The sequence below is a fragment of the Hordeum vulgare genome, chromosome 6H, assembly GCF_904849725.1.
Source record: "Hordeum vulgare subsp. vulgare chromosome 6H, MorexV3_pseudomolecules_assembly, whole genome shotgun sequence".
In the NCBI taxonomy this organism is placed as follows: domain Eukaryota; kingdom Viridiplantae; phylum Streptophyta; class Magnoliopsida; order Poales; family Poaceae; genus Hordeum; species Hordeum vulgare.
In genome coordinates, this window is record NC_058523.1 from 547,604,135 (window position 1) to 547,623,627 (window position 19,493).

At 45.7% G+C, this 19,493-nt stretch overlaps 2 protein-coding genes across 2 annotated transcripts; both read left to right on the top strand.

The window, feature by feature from the left end:
• Positions 1–9,759: 9,759 nt before the first annotated feature.
• Positions 9,760–13,915, top strand: LOC123401749 (casein kinase I-like). The gene is made up of 14 exons (XM_045095602.1): positions 9,760–10,304; positions 10,400–10,440; positions 10,657–10,726; positions 10,835–10,983; positions 11,104–11,199; positions 11,727–11,797; positions 11,915–11,976; positions 12,056–12,119; positions 12,238–12,322; positions 12,406–12,532; positions 12,616–12,689; positions 12,768–12,828; positions 12,917–13,017; positions 13,131–13,915. Exons 1-14 carry the CDS (start codon positions 10,229–10,231, stop codon positions 13,473–13,475), a joined length of 1,422 nt encoding a protein of 473 aa, XP_044951537.1. The 5' UTR covers positions 9,760–10,228; the 3' UTR covers positions 13,476–13,915.
• A 450-nt stretch (positions 13,916–14,365) lies between these two features.
• On the top strand, positions 14,366–19,072 carry LOC123401748 (diphthine--ammonia ligase). Its single transcript, XM_045095601.1, has 12 exons — positions 14,366–14,571; positions 14,659–14,730; positions 14,879–14,958; positions 15,048–15,273; positions 15,371–15,403; positions 15,488–15,570; positions 16,347–16,419; positions 16,633–16,966; positions 17,097–17,428; positions 17,572–17,891; positions 18,019–18,382; positions 18,453–19,072. The coding sequence occupies exons 1-12, from the start codon at positions 14,494–14,496 to the stop codon at positions 18,663–18,665; spliced, it is 2,208 nt and encodes a 735-aa protein (XP_044951536.1). The 5' UTR covers positions 14,366–14,493; the 3' UTR covers positions 18,666–19,072.
• The last annotated feature ends 421 nt before the right edge of the window (positions 19,073–19,493 follow it).

A 19,493-nucleotide genomic window follows, 5' to 3' on the forward strand; every position in this document is an offset into this window, starting at 1 on the left:
CCTAAGTTAGGGTTCCCCCCTTCCCCTTTTTCTGGTGCACATGGGCTGGATGGGGGGCGCACCAGCCCACTTAGGGGCTGGTTCCCTTCCCCACTTAGCCCATCTAGCCTCCCGGGGTCGTTGCCCCCCTTCGGTGGTCCGGTGGTCCCGGTGGTCCCGGTACGTTACCGGTGATGCCCGAAACACTTCCGGTGTCCGAAACCATCCGTCCTATATATCAATCTTTACCTCCGGACCATTCCGGAGCTCCTCGTGACGTCCGGGATCTCATCCGGGACTCCGAACAACTTTCGATAACCTCGTACAACAATTCCCTATAACCCTAGCGTCATCGAACCTTAAGTGTGTAGACCCTACGGGTTCGGGAGACAGGCAGACATGACCGAGACACCTCTCTGGCCAATAACCATCAGCGGGGTCTGGATACCCATGGTGGCTCCCACTAGCTCCACGATGATCTCATCGTATGAAGCACGATGTCAAGGATTCAATCAATCCCGTATACGATTCCCTTTGTCTGTCGGTATAGAACTTGCCCGAGATTCGATCGTCGGTATACCTATACCTTGTTCAATCTCGTTACCGGTAAGTCTCTTTACTCGTCCCGTAGCACGTCATCGTGTGACTAACTCCTTAGTCACATTGAGCTCATGATGATGTTCTACCGAGTGGGCCCAGAGATACCTCTCCGTCACACGGAGTGACAAATCCCGATCTCGATTCGTGCCAACCCAACAGACACTTTCGGAGGTACCCGTAGTGCACCTTTATAGTCACCCAGTTACGTTGTGAAGTTTGATACACCCAAAGCACTCCTACGGTATCCGGGAGCTGCACAATCTCACGGTCGAAGGAAAAGATACTTGACATTAGAAAAGCATTAGCATACGAACAATACGATCTAGTGCTAGGCTTAGGATTGGGTCTTGTCCACCACATCATTCTCCCAATGATGTGATCCCGTTATCAATGACATCCAATGTCCATGATCAGGAAACCATGATCATCTATTGACTAACGAGCTAGCCAACTAGAGGCTTGCTAGGGACACATTGTGATCTATTCATTCACACATGTATTACTGTTTCCTGTTAATACAATTATAGCATGAACGATAGACGATTATCATGAACAAGGAAATATGATAATAACCATTTTATTATTGCCTCTAGGGCATATTTCCAACAAACAGAGAGTTCACCAATATTATGCACAGATCTGAACCTATCATCTTGTCTCATATCATCAATAAAAGTAGCAAGTTGGAATTCAAGCCTTAGCAAATCTATGTTTGATATGTCCTCGTGGTAGAATTCAACAAGTTTCATTGCCTTGAGTGCATCATAAGAAGCAAATGAATTGGCGAGGTTCAAAGCAGACATGAAAATAAGCAACTCTATATTAACCTCATCAAACCTATTGTCAAGCTCTTGAATGATTTGATCAAGGATACCAAGATATACTTCTCTTCTATAACGATCATCATTTGTTTGCACTTGGTAATGCCGAGGTGATCTTCCATGAGGCACATAATTATCCTCCGGTGTAGGAACTTCAATGCCATGTTTGTTACAAAACAATGTCACCTTTGCAAGAAATTCTTCCCAGCCATGCGACCTCATATGTCGTTTTTTATTCTTTAGCAAACTAACAAGTGCAATTGCATTAATAATATCTTGATCTCTCTTTTGCAATGATTGAGACAACTCATTAGTGTGGCCAAGAATAACGAGCATCACGTGAAGATTGAAAACAAAGTTATATGACTCCAAGGCAAAAGTCATTGCACGTATTCTTGTCCACTCACCACTTTGTGAAGGATATTTTCCAATAGTATCAAGTACTTCTATTATTGTGGGATACATGGTAACAATGTGAAAAATGGTTCGAAAATGAGAATCCCACCGAGTATCACCGGGTCTAGCTAATCCCATCTCTTGATTTAACCCACTTCCACATTCAATTTCCCCAGTTTCAAGTGCTTCCCAAACCTTTTGAGATCTAACATCTCGAAGCATGTCATGACGCTTGCAAGAAACTCAAACAATATTGAGCAAGTAAAAAACATGATCAAAAAACCATTTACATGGTTCATTTCCCTTTGCCACGACAATAAGAACCAGTTGAAGTTGATGTGCAAAGCAGTGAGTGTAATAAAGACAGGGCGACTCACTACAGGAATCCGCTTCTTTGCCATCAGCTGTGGAAGAAGGCAAAGCGCTACTCCACAGACGGCAAAGGCCTTTGTCGTCCGCCGACAGTCGACAAAACTTCTACGGTTGCTTGCACCGGTAAAGGGCCTTCTTTGTCGTCTGCCTCCAGGCAGCGAACGACAAAGGCTTTTGCCATCAGTCATCGATGGCAAGCAGACGGCAAACATGTTAGACGACAGCCACATGCACCTACTCCGTTAGGTGGCTAACGGAGTGTTTACCATCTCCTTTTTGTGTCCATCTTTGTCGTCTGCCGGTGTCACCATCTTTGTCGTCTGTCGGCGTGGACATCTTTGTCGTCAGTCGTGGCTGCCATCGGCCGGCGTGGGTAAAGTGAGGATAGGTTGATAGATGCAAATAAGAGAGATAACAAATAGAACACAGCAAGGTAATTTTTTATCATATAGATCTGAAAACAAAAGAGCAAATAAAATAGAAAAGCAAATAGGAAAGTAGAGATTGCAAATAGATGATGTGAAGTAGACCCCGGGGCAGTAGGTTTCACTAGTGGTTTCTTTGGAGAAATAGCAAATGGTGGATAGACAAATTACTATTGGGCAATTGGTAGAATAGCAAATAATTATGACGATATTCAAGACAATGATCATGTATATAGGCATCACATCCAAGATAAGTAGACCGACTTCTCCCTGCATCTACTTCTATTACTCCACACATCGGCCGCTATTCAGCATGCATCTAGTGTATTAAGTTCATGGAGAAATAGAGTAATGCCTTAAGAATGATTACATGATGTAGACAAGATCTATTCATGTAGGAATAGACCCCATCGTTTTTCCTTGATAGCAATGATACATGCGTGTCATGTCTCATTCTATCACTGAGATTGAGCACCGCAAGATTGAACCCATCCAAAGCACCTCTTCCCATTACAAGATAAAAGATCAAGTTGGTCAGACAAAAACCAAATATTGGAGAAGAAATACGAGGCTATAATAATCAAGCATGAGTACGTTTTCATAGATCTGATCATAAACTCACAATTCATCGGGTCACAACAAATACACCACAAAAGAAAGAGTTACATCATATGGATTTCCAAGAGACCATTGTATTGAGAAACAAAACGAGAGAGAAAGCCATCTAGCTACTGCCTACGGACCCGTAGGTCTGATATGAACTACTCACGCATCATCAGAGGAGCACCAATGAGGATGGTGAACCCCTCTGTGATCGTGTTCCTCTCCGAAACGGGCTCTAGATTGGTTTTAGTGGCTCTAAAACTTGCGGCGGCTGAAATGATTTTTCGTCGACTCCTCTAGGGTTTACTAAATACTCCCTCCGTTTCTAAATATAAGACCTTTTAGAAATTTCACTATGAACTACATACGGATGTATGTAGTCATATTTTAGGATGTAGATTCACTCATTTTGATCCGTACCTAGTCTATAGTGTAATCTCTAAAAGGTCTTATATTTAGAAACGGAGGGAGTATTGGGGTATTTATAGAGCTCAAAGGCGGTGGAGGAGGTGCCCGAGAGCCCCACTAGACACCACGCCGCTCCAAGGCCTCTGGCGCGCCCTGATGTCTAGTGGCCCCTTGGGCCTCATTTGCTGCTCATTCTTGTCTTCCAAGTTTCCTTCTGGTCCAAACAAATCTCCGTAAAGTTTCGTGGCATTTGGACCTCATGTGATATGGATTTTCTACGAAGAAAAAAAAGTAAAAAATAACAACTGTCACTAGGCACTATGTCAATAGATTACTCCCAAAAAATGATATAAAGTCGCTATAAATGATCATAAAACATCCAAGAATTATAATATAACAACATGTAACAATAACAAATTATAGATACATTGGAGACGTATCATCATCCCCAAGCTTAATTATTGCTTGTCCTCGAGTAGGTAAATGATAAAAACAGAATTTTTGATGTGGAATGTTGCCTCACATGTTCATCATATTCTTTTTTGTTTTCAGCATGGTCATATGGACTTGTAGATGATGCAAAGCAATAGTCTATAATTTGACATGAAAATTTCAATACTCAAGCATATCAACAAGCAACCAAGTCTTTTAAAATATCAACGCTAAAGAACGTTATCCCTAGCCCATAATGCTCTATCATTGATCCATTCATGCAACACACTCAAATATTAACTACATCCAATGCTCAACTGTGATAATGGTGCTCCTTAGTTGGTGCTTATAATAAAAGATGTAGACTCAAACTCAAAATAAAAATTGCATAAAGTAAATAGATAAGCCCTTAACACAGGAAAGCAAGGATTTGTAGAGGTGCCACAGCTCAAAGTCAAAAACTTAGAGATAAATTTTTCAGGGTGGCATGTTTTTCGTGTCAACGAGAACGACTAAGAGTTTTCAATATCCTCCATGCTAAAAAAATATAGACAATTCCCAAACTGAAAATAAAGTTTATTCCCCTTTTCACCATTCTTTCACATTCCACGGCTAGCCGTATCCACGGGTAACGTCCATACCAACACTTCCCGAGGAATTTATTATTTGACAACATTTTTTTTTGGGACTGGGCATCCCTATTACCGCCATACTCTCGTGCAATGATAAGTGATAAACGCTCATCTTGAGAATAACCTATTTAACATGGAAGATACCGGCCACCCCTCGCCGCTTCATGAGCGGTACCGGCACACAAAACAGAAATTTATTTTGAACATTAGAGTTAGCACTTGCAAATTACTTGGAACGACATTGAAATACCGCATATAGGTGTTGGAAATATGCCCTAGAGGCAATAATAAATAGTTATTATTATATTTCCTGTTTAAAGATAATCGTTTATTATCCATGCTATAATTGTATTGAATGAAAACATAGATACATGTGTGGATACATAGACAAAACAATGTCCCTAGCAAGACTCTAGTTGGCTAGCCAGTTGATCAAGGATAGTCAAGGTTTTCTGACTATGTGCAAGTGTTGTTGTTTGATAACTGGATCACATCATTAGGAGAATCATGTGATGGACTAGACCCAAACTATGAACGTAGCATATTGATCGTGTCATTTTATTGCTATTGTTTTCTGCGTGTCAAGTATTTATTTCTATGACCATGAGATCATATAACTCACTAGCACCGGAGGAATACCTTGTGCGCATCAAACGTCACAACGTAACTGGGTGACTATAAAGGTGTTCTACAGGTATCTTTGAAGATGTCCGTTGAGTTAGTATGGATCAAGACTGGGATTTGTCACTCCGTGTGACGGAGGGTATCTGTGGGCCCACTCGGTAATACAACATCACACACAAGCCTTGCAAGCAATGTGACTAAGTGTAAGTCACGGGATCTTGTATTATGGAACGAGTAAAGGGACTTGCCGGTAACGAGATTGAAATAGGTATGCGGATACCGACGATCGAATCTCGGGCAAGTAACATACCGAAGGACAAAGGAAATGACATACGGGATTATATGAATCCTTGATACTAAGGTTCAACCGATAAGATTTTTGGAGAATATGTAGGATCCAATATGGGCATCCAGGCCCCGCTATTGGATATTGACCGAGGAGTGCCTCGGGGCATGTCTACATAGTTCTCGAACCCACAGGGTCTGCACACTTAAGGTTCGACGATGTTTTAGTATAGTTGAGTTATATGTGTGGTTACCGAATGTTTTTCGGAGTCCCGGACGAGATCATGGACGTCACGAGGGTTTCCGGAATGGTCTGGAAACGAAGACTGATATATAGGATGGTTTCATTTGGTCACCGGAAGGTTTCGGGCAATTCCGGGAGTGTACCAGGAGTGACGAATGGGTTCCGGAAGTTCACCGGGAGGGGCCCACCCATCAGGGAGTGAGCCCAAGGCACTAGGGTGGCGCCACAAGTCCTTAGTGGGCTGGTGGAGTGAGTCCAAGGAGCCCATGACGCCACATAAGAAAATACCAAAAAGAAAGAAAAGAAAAGGAAAAGAGGGAGGTGGGAAGGAAGGGGAGGACTCCTCCTTCCCAAATCGAATTGGAGGAGGAGTCCTCCTCCTCCCTAGCGCCGGTGCACCCTTGAGGCCTTGTGCCTCAAGGCTAGCCCTGCCCCTCCCTCCTATATATATATATTGGTGGTTTTGGGATGATCTGAGACATAACTTTGCCACGTGCAACTCAAACCTATACCACGTAGTTTTACCTCTAGATCGGATTTCTGCGGAACTCGGGCGGAGCCATGCAGGAGTAGATCATCACCACCACCGGGGCACCGTCATGCTGCCGGAAAATTCATCTACTTCTCCGTCTTGCTTGCTGGATCAAGAAGGCCGAGATCATCGTCGAGCTGTACGTGTGCTGAACGCGGAGGTGCCGTCCGTTCAGCGCTAGATCGGAACGTATCGTGGTACGAATCGCGGGACGGTTCGAAGGACGTGAAGACGTTCCACTACATCAACCGCGTTTCTTAACGCTTCCCGCTGTGCGATCTAGAAGGGTACGTAGATCCAAATCTCCTCTCGTAGATGGACATCATCATGATAGGTCTTCGTGTGCGTAGGAATTTTTTTGTTTCCCATGCAATGTTCCCCAACAATAGGTAGGTATGGTGGACTCATTTGTCACAACTTTGGGTTTAGGATTTGGATGCACAAGCACTCGTGGCCGGGGAGGCGTCGCTAGAGTCCCAGAGAGGCAGAGATGAGACGGAGTATTGTGGGATTCGTTTTGCACGAGAAGAACCCTAGATGGGCAGTGTCGGTTGGGCCTTGGACAATCTTTGGGCTACATTTGTACTACATGCTAAAAAAATTCCTCAAATTATGGGTGGGCCATGGCCCACTGTGCCTATACGATGCATCCGCCAATGCCAACAGAGACCATAAGTGCTAAGAGGAACTCTAGCCGATCCCCTAAAAGGCTATAGAGGAGTAAAATTTTGGTTTTACTCCTCTAACCGGCACCTAGGCGATGTCCTAAATCGGTTAGAGAAGTAAAAATTACCCATCCTCCTGTCCAATTAGTAAATTAACTCTTCCTGGAAACAGCCGAGTAAAAGTTTACTTCGCGTGAAGGCCTCCTTGCGGCTGGCCGACGACTCACGTGAAGCCCCCTTGACGACATCGGCGATCTCGGGCCTCGTTGGTGAACTCGTGTGAGTAAGGGCAGCGGTCACCCGGGGTCACCACGACGGCCGTGAATGTGTGTGCTGCCACTTTCGTCATAGTGCCACCGCTGACATGCACGCTGGAACTCGAGGCCGCACGACGTTGTGTGAGACTCTTACATCGGATACCCTGAAAGCTGTAGTGGATTTGTTAGAACCAACCAAAACTTAGTAGAGTAAATATACCCTACTAAGATTTACTCGGGCATGTGCTCCTCTATTTCTTCGAGGGGCCGTCTAGAGTTGCTCTAAAGGGTGCACCGTTCAACCCATCATCTCCTTGTCGGTCATGGACCGTTCCAGATCCACATCGTCGGTGCTTCTTGACATAGTTTCACGACTTGTCAGTTACTCCCTCCGTTCTTAAATATAAAATCTTTTAAAGATTTCACTATAGGCTAGATATGAAGCAAAATAAGTGAATCTATATTTAAAAATATGACTATATACACCCGCATGTAGTTTATAGTATTTTAAAAAATATATTGTATTTAAGGACGGAGGAAGTACTTGCGTGGATGTACTCTCATGTTTCGACGATGCCATTTTGTCGGCGTGCCAACAACATGTGCGAAAGGAAGAACGTGGATTGGTTCTTCACGGTCCGCGTCGTGTTTCTATTTTCTGCGAAGGCCTTCTTATAGTGTTTGTTACCTTCTCCGTCTCAAAATAAATGTATCAACTTTATACTAGATTTAATGCAAAATTATACTAAGCTCGAGACACTTATTTTGAGACGGAACGAGCAGTGTCTAATAAGTTTGAGCCCCAACTCGTTCGAAAAGAATAAAAAGATACTAGCACATTTCCTCCTCTCCTTTTCTCTCCCCCGCGTCCGCACCACACAAATTGGCAGGGCGGGGAGAATATATTCAGCCTGCACCCGACGCAAGTGCAAAATCGGGCACGCCCAAAAAGCGCCGCAGGCTGCCAAACGCAAGTTGGGCAAGATCGGTACGCGGCGCTTTAACGCAACGCAGACACAATGCGAATGCGAATGCCAAGTCCAAACCGGAACAAACGATCCATGCAAGGAGTGCGTATAGTAGTAAAATAAACGTTGCTCGCCACGCCGTCACCGGCCCAGCACGAGGACAACATGCGTGTCGTGCGCGCGTGACGGAGACGAGGAGGGACGATGCGCGCGTGCCGAAGCTAACCACGAGCAAAACATGGGCGAATCGAACCGCGGGACATACGTAATCAATCCACCGGCGTGCACGAGCACGGCGAAGTTACCGCCGCGCCCAGCCTCCGTGCGCTCCGGCCGGAACGGACCCGGCCACGCCACGCCACGCCACGCGACGTCACAACGGCCACCGCCCTCGCAGGCCGGGCCGTCCGTCTGGTCCGTTCCGGGATGGCGTCGTCACCGGCCGTGCCGGTGCAGGCTGGCCCCGTGCGTGTCCGTACGCCGCATCCGTCCGTCCGTCCGTCGGGTGGAGATTTTTTTTCCTTGGTGCGGGGGGAGGGCAGAACGTGTCGGGCGGTACCTAACCTGGCGCTGGCGGGCCCACCACGAGACGCCGTTCTATCCGGTAGGAAGGAAAGAGAAAGGGAAAGATACCCTCTGCCCTGCCCTACCTACGTGCTCCTTAATCCTTTTTTTAATGCACCGTATCTTTTACTACTTATTAGTAGTATTAGCACGAAATGAAATGATATACGCCCCTTTAATTATCATCACTGGCCACGCCAATTCAGCCCAAATACAGCTAGCAGCACTGGAAAAAAAAGATATGCTAACGTTGACGATAGTTTAGAACAACAAATGTGTTGATAACCGTTTTCCGGCAAAGGGGAGAGCAAAAGCAACATTTTGCGGCAGCTTAAATGCTTCTTCTACTAACACGGTACGCTGACCACACGCTTTTAGACGCGAAACACACACACACACTCTCTCTCTCTCTTTATGTGTGTGTGTTGGTAATGCTAACGACCATTCTGGTCACGTGGTGGAAAGGAAAGGAGTTGATTTCATGTTGGGCGGAAAAGGTCGGTCGGGGGGAGCGGGTAAAAAGGCCGTGTCGGAGCGGTATGATGAGTGGTGCTCTGCTGCGGGTGGTGGCGGGCACCAAAAAGAAAAAAAGGATGCCACCCGACCCACCGCTTTTCACGCCAAAACCCTCTGACTTATCCACACAAACATAAAGCTCCACGAGCATGAAGAATTACTTCCGTAAATACCCGACCTAGAAATAAACCAACTAATCAGAAGCAACGGATTGCTGAAAAAAGATGATAAATAATTTGCTCCATTGCGTGCGTGCAAGATGCAAGTGCAACCAGCTCCTCCACGTCCGTTGGTTTTGGTTAGCAGCAGTAACCGCAATCAGTCAGTCAGTTTTGTCTGTCTGTCTATCTCTATCTCTAGCGCAAACAACCAGCTCCCCGTCCGTCCGTCCGTCCGTCTATTTACTAATCATCCATTCCATCCCCCTCCCCTCCCCTCCCCACCTTTCCCCCCACACCCTTGCTGGTCGCCGTCTTTGCCTTGCTCTCTCCCCCCCCACCCTACCCCTACCCCTCCCACCGTCCGCCGCTTCTCCCCTCCCCCTCCGGCGAATTCGCCGCGCCGGCCCGGAAAACCCCACCCACGCTGCCTCGTCCGGAGCCGAAGCCCCAGTTTTTGACCCCGTCTCCCCGGATCTCCCTCCCCGCCGGCCCGCCCGCTTCGATTCGTTTCGTTTCGTTTCATTTCCATCCCTTTCCATTTTTCCTTTGCCTCGTTCGGCTGTAAGTACATATCCGCTCGGTCGGCGCCCGGATTTCTCGGCGGCGTGTCTGGATCTGGCCCCGTGAGGCGCCCCGCGCCCCGAATCCCGGCTCGAATCGCGGCGGCGGGTTTGGATCTCGCGGGACCACGGGAGGCGGGGAGACAGGGCCGTTGATTCGTCGGGAAGGCAGCGGTAATCGGGGATGGATCACATCGTCGGCGGCAAGTTCAAGCTCGGCAAGAAGATCGGGAGCGGATCCTTCGGGGAGCTCTTCCTCGGTCAGCTCGCCGCAATATTCTTAACCTTTTCCTCTGCTGCTTGCTTTTCGGATGGGAAGCAAGACGCTGACTTTTGCCGCTCTTCCTGCTTGCAGCCGTGAATGTGCAGACCGGAGAGGAGGTCGCCGTCAAGCTGGTATTGGATTCCCTCCTGATATCTTCTTCCAACAGTTTTCGTTTAGCCCGATGAGAGTTTGCTGCATGTGCTAAAAAGATCGTGCTACGATGCATACCACGCTGTAGTCGTCGAATGTTTCTAGTGTATACCTAGTCAATTTGGTTTGCTGTATGGGTTAGCTGAAAATATCTACCCATCGGGTTGCTGAGACGCTGCTTTGTGGTCCTCCTTCAGGAAAATGTCAAGACCAAGCACCCGCAGCTCCATTACGAGTCCAAGCTCTACATGCTTCTCCAAGGAGGAAGTAAGTCTATGGCCATTGACCTTTCCTTGACCACGTCAATCAATGTAGTTGGATTGGTTGGTGATGATGAAATTCAGCTGAGAGATGTTTGTTTCCTCTCGCTTGAAGCTGGCATTCCGCACCTCAAGTGGTTTGGCGTGGAGGGGGAGTATAATGTGATGGTGATTGATCTTCTTGGACCCAGCCTTGAGGACCTCTTCAACTACTGCAGTAGGAAGTTCTCGCTCAAGACCGTGCTCATGCTCGCCGATCAGATGGTGAGAACACAGTTGCATCTTTTTGAAACGGCTCCAGTTCATACTATGTCCCACTAGTTCCCTGCTTTATGTGGGTTTATTTATAGTGCTAACCACGTTCCTTCCTTTCAAATATCTCAGATTAACCGAGTTGAGTACATGCATCAAAAGGGATTTCTTCACCGTGACATAAAACCTGATAATTTCCTTATGGGGCTCGGAAGGAAAGCCAATCAGGTTTGCACTTATATCTGTCTCTCTGCTAATTTAGTTAGACTCTTATACTCCAGACTCCTATCTCGTTTAAAAGCCAAATATTGTTCATACATTCTGCCAGTTAGCCACATAGCTTATTTTGTAGTGTCATGTCGTAATGTTATTAATTGTGGAGTGTTGGACTTGTGGTTTGCATTCTTGAAGAAGGCCCAGCAATGATGCTGTAGTAGAGAAACATGGTTTGACTGCTAAATTACTGCTCCAGTAGCGCAACATCTTATTAAGTAGTTAAATGCTATCATTGGTTGTGTTAATATGCTTGTAATGGTGCTTCTTCTTCTGCTGTAACGAGGATATGGTTAATGACCAAGAGTAGATCACATAGATGGTCCGTTTATATATGCTGTCAGAGCTTTAGTTAGAAAGTCTATCGATATATAGGCAATCGGTTATGCAACTAAGGCCATAAGCTTACAATGTTTTTGAGAAAAACACGTGATATATCTCTGAATCCAAATAATTTTTTATATTGTTGACATTCATGGCAGGTATATATAATCGATTATGGACTGGCAAAGAAATTCAGAGACCTTCAGACTCATAAGCACATCCCCTACAGGTTTGTTTAAACTGCTTGTACTGCTGAAAAATATAAATGATGTTACATGGGCATTGGCAACATCTAAATGTACTTTCCTTGTCTTGATCATGATGCCATGTTCACTTTAATATGCAGGGAGAACAAGAATCTCACTGGAACTGCACGCTATGCTAGTGTCAATACCCACCTTGGAGTTGGTGAGTTTGATGTGCTTTCTGGATGATGAAATGAGTAGCTAATTTAAGTTTCGTCTAACATAACTCCGTTCTGATGTAGAGCAAAGCAGGAGAGATGATTTAGAATCACTTGGTTATGTACTTATGTACTTCCTCAGAGGCAGGTTAGTTCATCGTATCCATCATTCCACACATGCTGTTTGCTTCTAACGTTTTGCACCAATGCTGTATTCATGTTTCTTTAAATAATCTTAACTCCGTTGATCTTTGTACTTTCAACAGCCTGCCATGGCAGGGGCTGAAAGCGGGCACTAAGAAGCAGAAATATGACAAAATTAGTGAGAAGAAAATGCTTACTCCTGTGGAGGTAATTAATGTTCTGAAACTTAAATATGTCCTTTTTTCAGTAACTTCAGTAAACTGACACTTGCATATGATGATTTGTGCCAGGTACTCTGCAAGTCTTATCCTTCAGAATTCATTTCTTACTTTCACTACTGTCGATCATTGCGGTTTGAAGACAAGCCAGATTATTCGTACCTAAAGAGACTGTTCCGTGATCTCTTCATCAGGGAAGGTATGTTTTTTGAGCAACTTGTTCTCATGAATCAGAATTTCTACCTGTCACAATACCCATTTCTAACTGCATTATTTCTGCAGGATACCAATTTGATTATGTATTTGACTGGACCATTTTAAAATATCCCCAGATAGGCTCCAATCCACGAATGAGGGTATGTAGCCTTTGGTTGTAATAATTGGACTACACTGTCCTGGAAGTTTGTTAACTTTGTTCACTATTCTTGGTTCAGCCAAGTGAAAGAGTCAGTGGAGCTGCTGGACCTTCTATCGACAAGATAGAGAAGGCCCCAGGTTTGTTCTTTACTCACGAAAGCTGTTGTGATGAAACTATGATACAAACCGTGCAATCATGACAGCCTGGAAGCATCTTGTGTTACAGGCGAAGCATCTGCTCGAAGGAATCCTAGCGCTTCTCTGAATCAGAGCGACAACCATGCAACCAGACCACGGGAAACTGTATCGATGTCATTAAAGGAGATCGTAAGTCCAACTCCCCGTTCCAAAATAGAAGAGATATAGAACTTTGCCTGACCGTGTGTAGACCTTTTATGCGTGCCATGAACCTGACAACCATGAACGGCTCATCTCCGCAGATGCACAGCACAGACCGGTCTGGCGAAAGGACCGTGGAGAGGACCACGGAGAGACCTCGTACATCCTCCCGTACAGGCAGTGCGTCGAGGAGAGCAGTTGCATCAAGCAGCAGGCCTGGGTCATCCATGGAACCAAGCGAGCAGCAGTACAGCCGGACGAGCAGGTTGTTCTCCAGCAGCAATAACGGCGGCAGCCGCCCGTCCAGCACCCAGAGAGTCAATCCTGGAGTGGGCGAGTCAAGGGCCACGTCCCTGTCGCGTGCGGCGGTCGCAAGAGGGTCGCGCGACGAGCCCCTCCACCGCAGCCTCGAGCTCCTGTCCCTCGGCACCGGTAAGAGGAAATAACAGGAAGGGAACCCGAGAACTTCCGATGGAAGAAGGAACAACGCTGTTTGCGACTCTGTAAATGACAGGATACCACCACCCTATTCGTCAACAGTCCACCTGGAGCATCCCATAATTCCATGGTGCTCCAGCCTGTTGGTCGTATCACCACCATCATTGTTTGATAGATAGCAATAATTTGCTGCCGCTGTTGTTGCTGCTGTTGGTTGTTGTTGTCGGTCGTCGGCGTGTGTGCGTTAGGGCCAAGTCCTAGCTTCGTGGTGATTAATTTAGAGGTGGTCAAGATTCAACATATTTATGTTTCTTTATTACCTTCCCGCTGGGACTTGGCAAACTTTTTCGGAGACTTTGTTGTATTACTCTTTCTCTTGTTTGTTGCAACCTCTGGATCTGCTTGTTCAACGACAGGAAGTTGATGAAAGTAACTTCCGGTATAAAAATTCCAAGTCTCCTTTATTATTGATATTCTCGCATTGCATTGTCGTGACGTATATGAACTGTGATTGTAAAAGAGATGGCCTTTTTTGGAAGACAAATCATATAAATTTCATAAAAAATGCTCAACTGCTGCTGCCGTTACCAGTAAAAACAATAACATTTTTTTTGGTGTTAGAACAGAAGAGTAACAATTTCATTACCATTAAAAGCAAAAACATCTACATCATTTAAAAAACTATACAGCTAAATACGTTTCAAAAAAAGTTGACAAGAAAAATACGTTTTTAAAAGTTGATTCCTTATTCGGAAAAAAATTCCATGGAAGTAAAATAACCCGGGTTCCAGTTCCCACGTGAGTCACTGGCAGGTGGGACCAGCACGTCAGCCATCCCCGTCGTGAGTCACTGGTTGATGAAAGTTGTTTTCACTTCACCCCCGGAAGGAAGTAAAATTCACGCCTGGCCTCCGGCGCTCGAGGACCGGAGGATTTTGACGAAGTGGCGACTCTCTGACTAACCCTAGCCTAGCCCAGCCCAGGGAGCGAGCGGGGAGGCGGCCGGAGCCGGAGCCGGAGCCGGAGATGGAGGTGGTGGCGCTGGTGAGCGGCGGCAAGGACAGCTGCTTCTCCATGATGCGCTGCCTCGACTACGGCCACAAGGCAGGGCCCGCAGCCCCCCATCCCGTCCCGTCCCGTCCCGTCAAGTAATCTCGTCTTTGCTAAACCTCGCCGCTAATCTGCCCGCAGGTCGTCGCCCTGGCCAACCTCGTCCCCCTCGACGACGCCGTCGATGAGCTCGACAGCTACATGTACCAGACCGTACGGCCCGCCCCTCCCCGCCTCCGCACCGCGTTTTTCCTTCTTCTGCTCTCCTCTGCGCCGAGTGATGTAATGTGGCCCTTGTTTTCTGGAATTTATTTGTTTGCTGATGATTGCTGTGTGGCTGTGGCCTTTGTGGGATCTGCAGGTCGGGCACCAGATCGTCGTCTGCTACGCCAAATGCATGGGGCTGCCCCTGTTCCGCCGACGCATCACCGGATCCACGAGGCAATATATCTGTCTGTCCTCAGCATTTGTTCCCCTCCGAATGTTATAGGTTCTTTTCACCGATGAATTCCGGCTATCGTTGTGTGCAGGGACCACGCTCTTAAGTACAGTGTTACTGCGGGCGATGAGGTGGAGGACATGTTCGCCCTGTTGAGCGAGGTGAAGCGGCGAATCCCGTCCATTGGCGCCGTGTCTTCGGGCGCCATCGCCTCCGATTACCAGAGGCTCCGGGTCGAGAGCGTCTGCTCGAGGCTGGGCCTGGTCTCGCTGGCTTACATGTGGAGGCAGGATCAGACTCTGCTTCTTGAAGAAATGGTAAAATGGAAGTTCAGATTTTTCATTTCGCGCTTGGCAGATTGTCTGGCGTACCATCACTCACTTGTCACTTTTGTTCTGGTCTTAATCCTGACAGATAAGAAGGGGCATCGTGGCTATAACAGTCAAGGTACACAGTGCCATTTCCCTCCACTTGCTTGCATCATTGCATTTGTCTCTTTGGACCAAGTGGTTGATCCTATGGCGTTTATAGGTGGCTGCAATGGGGTTGAAACCTTCTGTCCACTTGGGGAAAGAACTGTCTGAACTGAAGAGCCATCTGCTTCAAATGAATGAGTGCGTTCCTGACTCCCTTCTATCTATGCCTTTTGGCCTTTAGGACATTTCATGTTAGAAAGAGTGGCTTCTTGTCCCTTCTGAGTGGTTATGGGCTTGTGAATAACTAAGAGCACTAATTTCATGTGGTGATCAATGAGCCAGTATGGTTTCTGAAAGCACATCGTCATTGCAGTCACGGAGAGGAATGCTAGTTTTTGCCTCTTATTGTTCTAAAAAAATAGTTGGCTGGTACTCCCTCTTTTCTTATTTAATTTGTGTATTAGCTTTGTCCTCAGTCAAATTTTATAAACAATATGAGCGTTTAAGATAACAGGAATATATTATGTGAAAATATATTCAATGATGAATCTAACAGTATTGATTTGGTATGGTAGATGTTATAATTTTTTCTATAAACTTGGCCAAAGTTTACAAGGTTTGACTTGACACAAAAGTTAATATGCAGAGGAAATAAAAATGGGGGGAGTAAAACTTAGTTTGTCTAGCTCTTGGTTATATGATGGATTGACTCCGAATATTACTTTTCCCATTAGTTCTTATGTTAAGTGTGTATTTACCAATTGTTGGTGAGCTGGCTAGTAACATTTTGTTTGTTCCTGGAAGCAAACTCGGTTTTGTTTGTCAGGAATAGAAATGGGAGTCTCCTGTAATAAAAAAATGTGCCACTGTTTGTTCCTCTCTGCGTGTCTTGTTCTCATTGATCTCTATGTAAATGCTGGTCTTTTTCTCACATATATTTTCATCTTGTAATTTATCTTTGTTTATCCTATTAGGAGTTTTGGAATCAATGTCTGTGGTGAAGGTGGAGAGTACGAAACACTAACTCTTGACTGCCCTCTATTTCGTGTAAGTTTGAGGAGCTGTGTGAAAACCTGATGCCACTTGTCTTAGAATGCTAGGTAGACCGTAACCATCACCATGTTGCATACCATGTTGGCACTGTCTATTCTAACATATCATCAGATGGCCGTTGAGTTTTCTTATGCATAGTAATGTTTTTTCTACGAGCAAACAATAACTGTTGAGTTTCCTGTTACTATAATATGCCTACGTTTGCAGAATGCAAGGATTGTCCTTGATGATTTTGAAGTGATACTCCACTCTGCTGATTCCATTGCTTCAGTCGGAATTCTTCATCCGCTGGCATTTCATGTTGAGCCCAAGCCAGGTTCATCTAGCAGCATTGGGGATGGTGCCATTGCTGAAGAGAATTCTAGTTGCTTGTACGAAGTAAATGGAGCTATTGCACACACTGATGCGGGAAACAAACAGACCTTGAATCCAACACCAACCTCTGATGCTTACCCAGATACAAATGTATGCATTTCAAAGACAGGGAAGACTTTGTTTTCCATTGGTTGTTGGATAGAAGAACCCTCTAGTGCTTCGCAAGGTGCATACTCCCGTGCTACTTATTTTCATGTTATTGAACTGTCCATAATTCTCCGCCTGGTAGGAGTTTCTTATGTTCTGTTTCACCTTTCTTTGTTGAACACTCATTTACAATTCCATTACGTCAATAGGCATGAAGGCAGATCTAGTCAAAGTTTTGAGCAGAATTGAGAATCAGCTCAAGGATGGAGGGTTAAGTTGGGCAAATGTTCTATATGTTCACCTCTACATTTCAAGCATGAAGGAATTTGGATTAGCCAATGAAGTTTATGTCAGCTTCATCACAGAAAAGAAATGTCACCTTGGTGTTCCTTCGCGCAGTACAATTGAATTACCACTTGTTCAGGCTGGTTTAGGCCATGCATATGTGGAGGTTCTAGTTGCAAATGATCTGGTCAAAAGAGTTCTGCATGTACAAAGCATCTCATGCTGGGCCCCTAGTTGCATCGGACCTTATAGCCAGGTAAAAGAACACTCCATCATAATGCCATGAATTCATATTAAAAGCTGTCTGCAGAGCGCGGACTAGTTGCTGGTATATTCAGTTAGCAAAGAGTGCACATATGATTACTCCGGGACATGAAATTTCTTTCTAATGTCTTTCAGGCAACACTCTATGGAGAGATACTGTATATGGCTGGTCAGCTCGGGCTTGACCCCCCTACGATGAAGCTCTGTCCTGGAGGTGCAACAGCTCAACTGGAACTAGCACTGCGAAATAGTGAAGCTGTTGCTAATGCCTTCAAGAGCTCCATCTTCTCTTCAGCAATACACTTTTTGGTGTACTGCTCTGCCCACCTGACATCCACTGAGAAGGAAGCAGTTGAACAAAAACTGCAGCATTCGTATATTGCTCATTTGGATTCCACAAGAACTGGATCGTATCCTACTATTCTATATGTGCTAGCACCGGATCTTCCAAAAGGGTAAGCATATTTTTCTTCTATCTTATTTATCAGCAAGAAAACCCGTGCCATTTGGACAAACATATTTGGTGATGCCATGGCAAATACTGTTCTGGATTCATGAGAATTATTTGTTCCTGTTTTCCAGAGCATGTGTGGAGATAAAACCAACATTGTACGTCCCGGCTGATGACTACAACGACGGTGATGACGATGAAGATATTACCAGAAAGCCGGAGGCCGGAGGGTCAAAGCCATCATCAAGCAAAGTCCCGAGTGAGTGGAGCCCACAATACTCTGGCTTGCACGACTCATGCTGCCTGGTCAACACGGTTGCTGGGAAGATTTGCTCTGCTGTGGTTTCAGTCACGAATGACATCGCGTCAAAGATCTGTTCCAGCACCGGACAATCACACCTCTCAAAGGAGCATTTGAAAGCCATGGCCAGATTCTGCGCTTTCCAGCTCGCAAGGACCCTGGCAGACAACGGCTTCACCTGGGACGACGTAACGGTAAGCCTCTGGCCTGGGTTCACTAGTCCCGCCTCCTAACCAGCATTACTGAATTTATCTATACCTGCAGATGCTGAGGTTCTACTATTCGGTGAAGCACGCGGTGGCAGCGGACGTGATGTCCCGTGCGTTCTCCAAGGCATTCACCGAGCTCGGAGGAGCCGACGGTTCCCTGAGAACCGACGGGGCGCCCGTCTTCAACCTCATCCCGGTCTCAGGGTCCGGTCGCTCCGCGTCGATGGATGACGTTGTCACGTGCGAGCTGCTAGCTTCCAAGGCTTAGGCCAAGAAGAAGAACCTTGGCCTGCGCTTATCAGCTTCCAAAGCTCAAGTCAAGAACCTGGCCTGTACCGCACTGTCTGCACATGTATGCAACCTGGTGCCTGCCAGCCCCAGGTGATTATGCTTGCTGGAGCGCATCCTCCGTGGAAACATTGTAAGCAAGCAGTAGGATTTTCTGCCAACGGAGCCGGCGATCTATTGGCTGCCTTGTTGTTGTTAGCGGCAGTTTTCTCTCTGTGACGGTGATTTTGGTTTATTTATTATTATATGGTGATTATATCAATATGAAACTCCTAGTATACTATACCACAAAGTACATTGGATCTGGTTGGCCCTTGGCTGCAACCTGTAACGACATTTGGTTGGTTGGGTCAGTTAGTGGCATGGATGTTCCTTGTGTTAAACCAAGCACCCACGGCTTATTATATTCAGATTCAGAAGAAGATCTTGAGTGCTTGCCATTTCAAGGCAAACCTTTTAATATCATCATCATCGTTAATATAGTATATAGATTAACTAATAAAAATATAACAGGTAATGTCTTCTCTGCCCAAAGATTCGTAAATAAAGATATACCCCCTTCGTTTCTAAATATAAGTCTTTTTAGAGGTTACATTAGGGAACTACATATGAAGTAAAATGAATGAATCTGCATTCTAAAATATGTCTACACACATCCATATGTAATCTTTTAATGAATTTAAAAATAATAATTATATTTAGGAACGGAGGGAAATCTTGAGATAGTGATCGAAGGCTTGTTAGTTTATGATGAAGACCACCAACATCGATCCTGGCCGCAAAATAACAAATCACCAACCAGCAGATA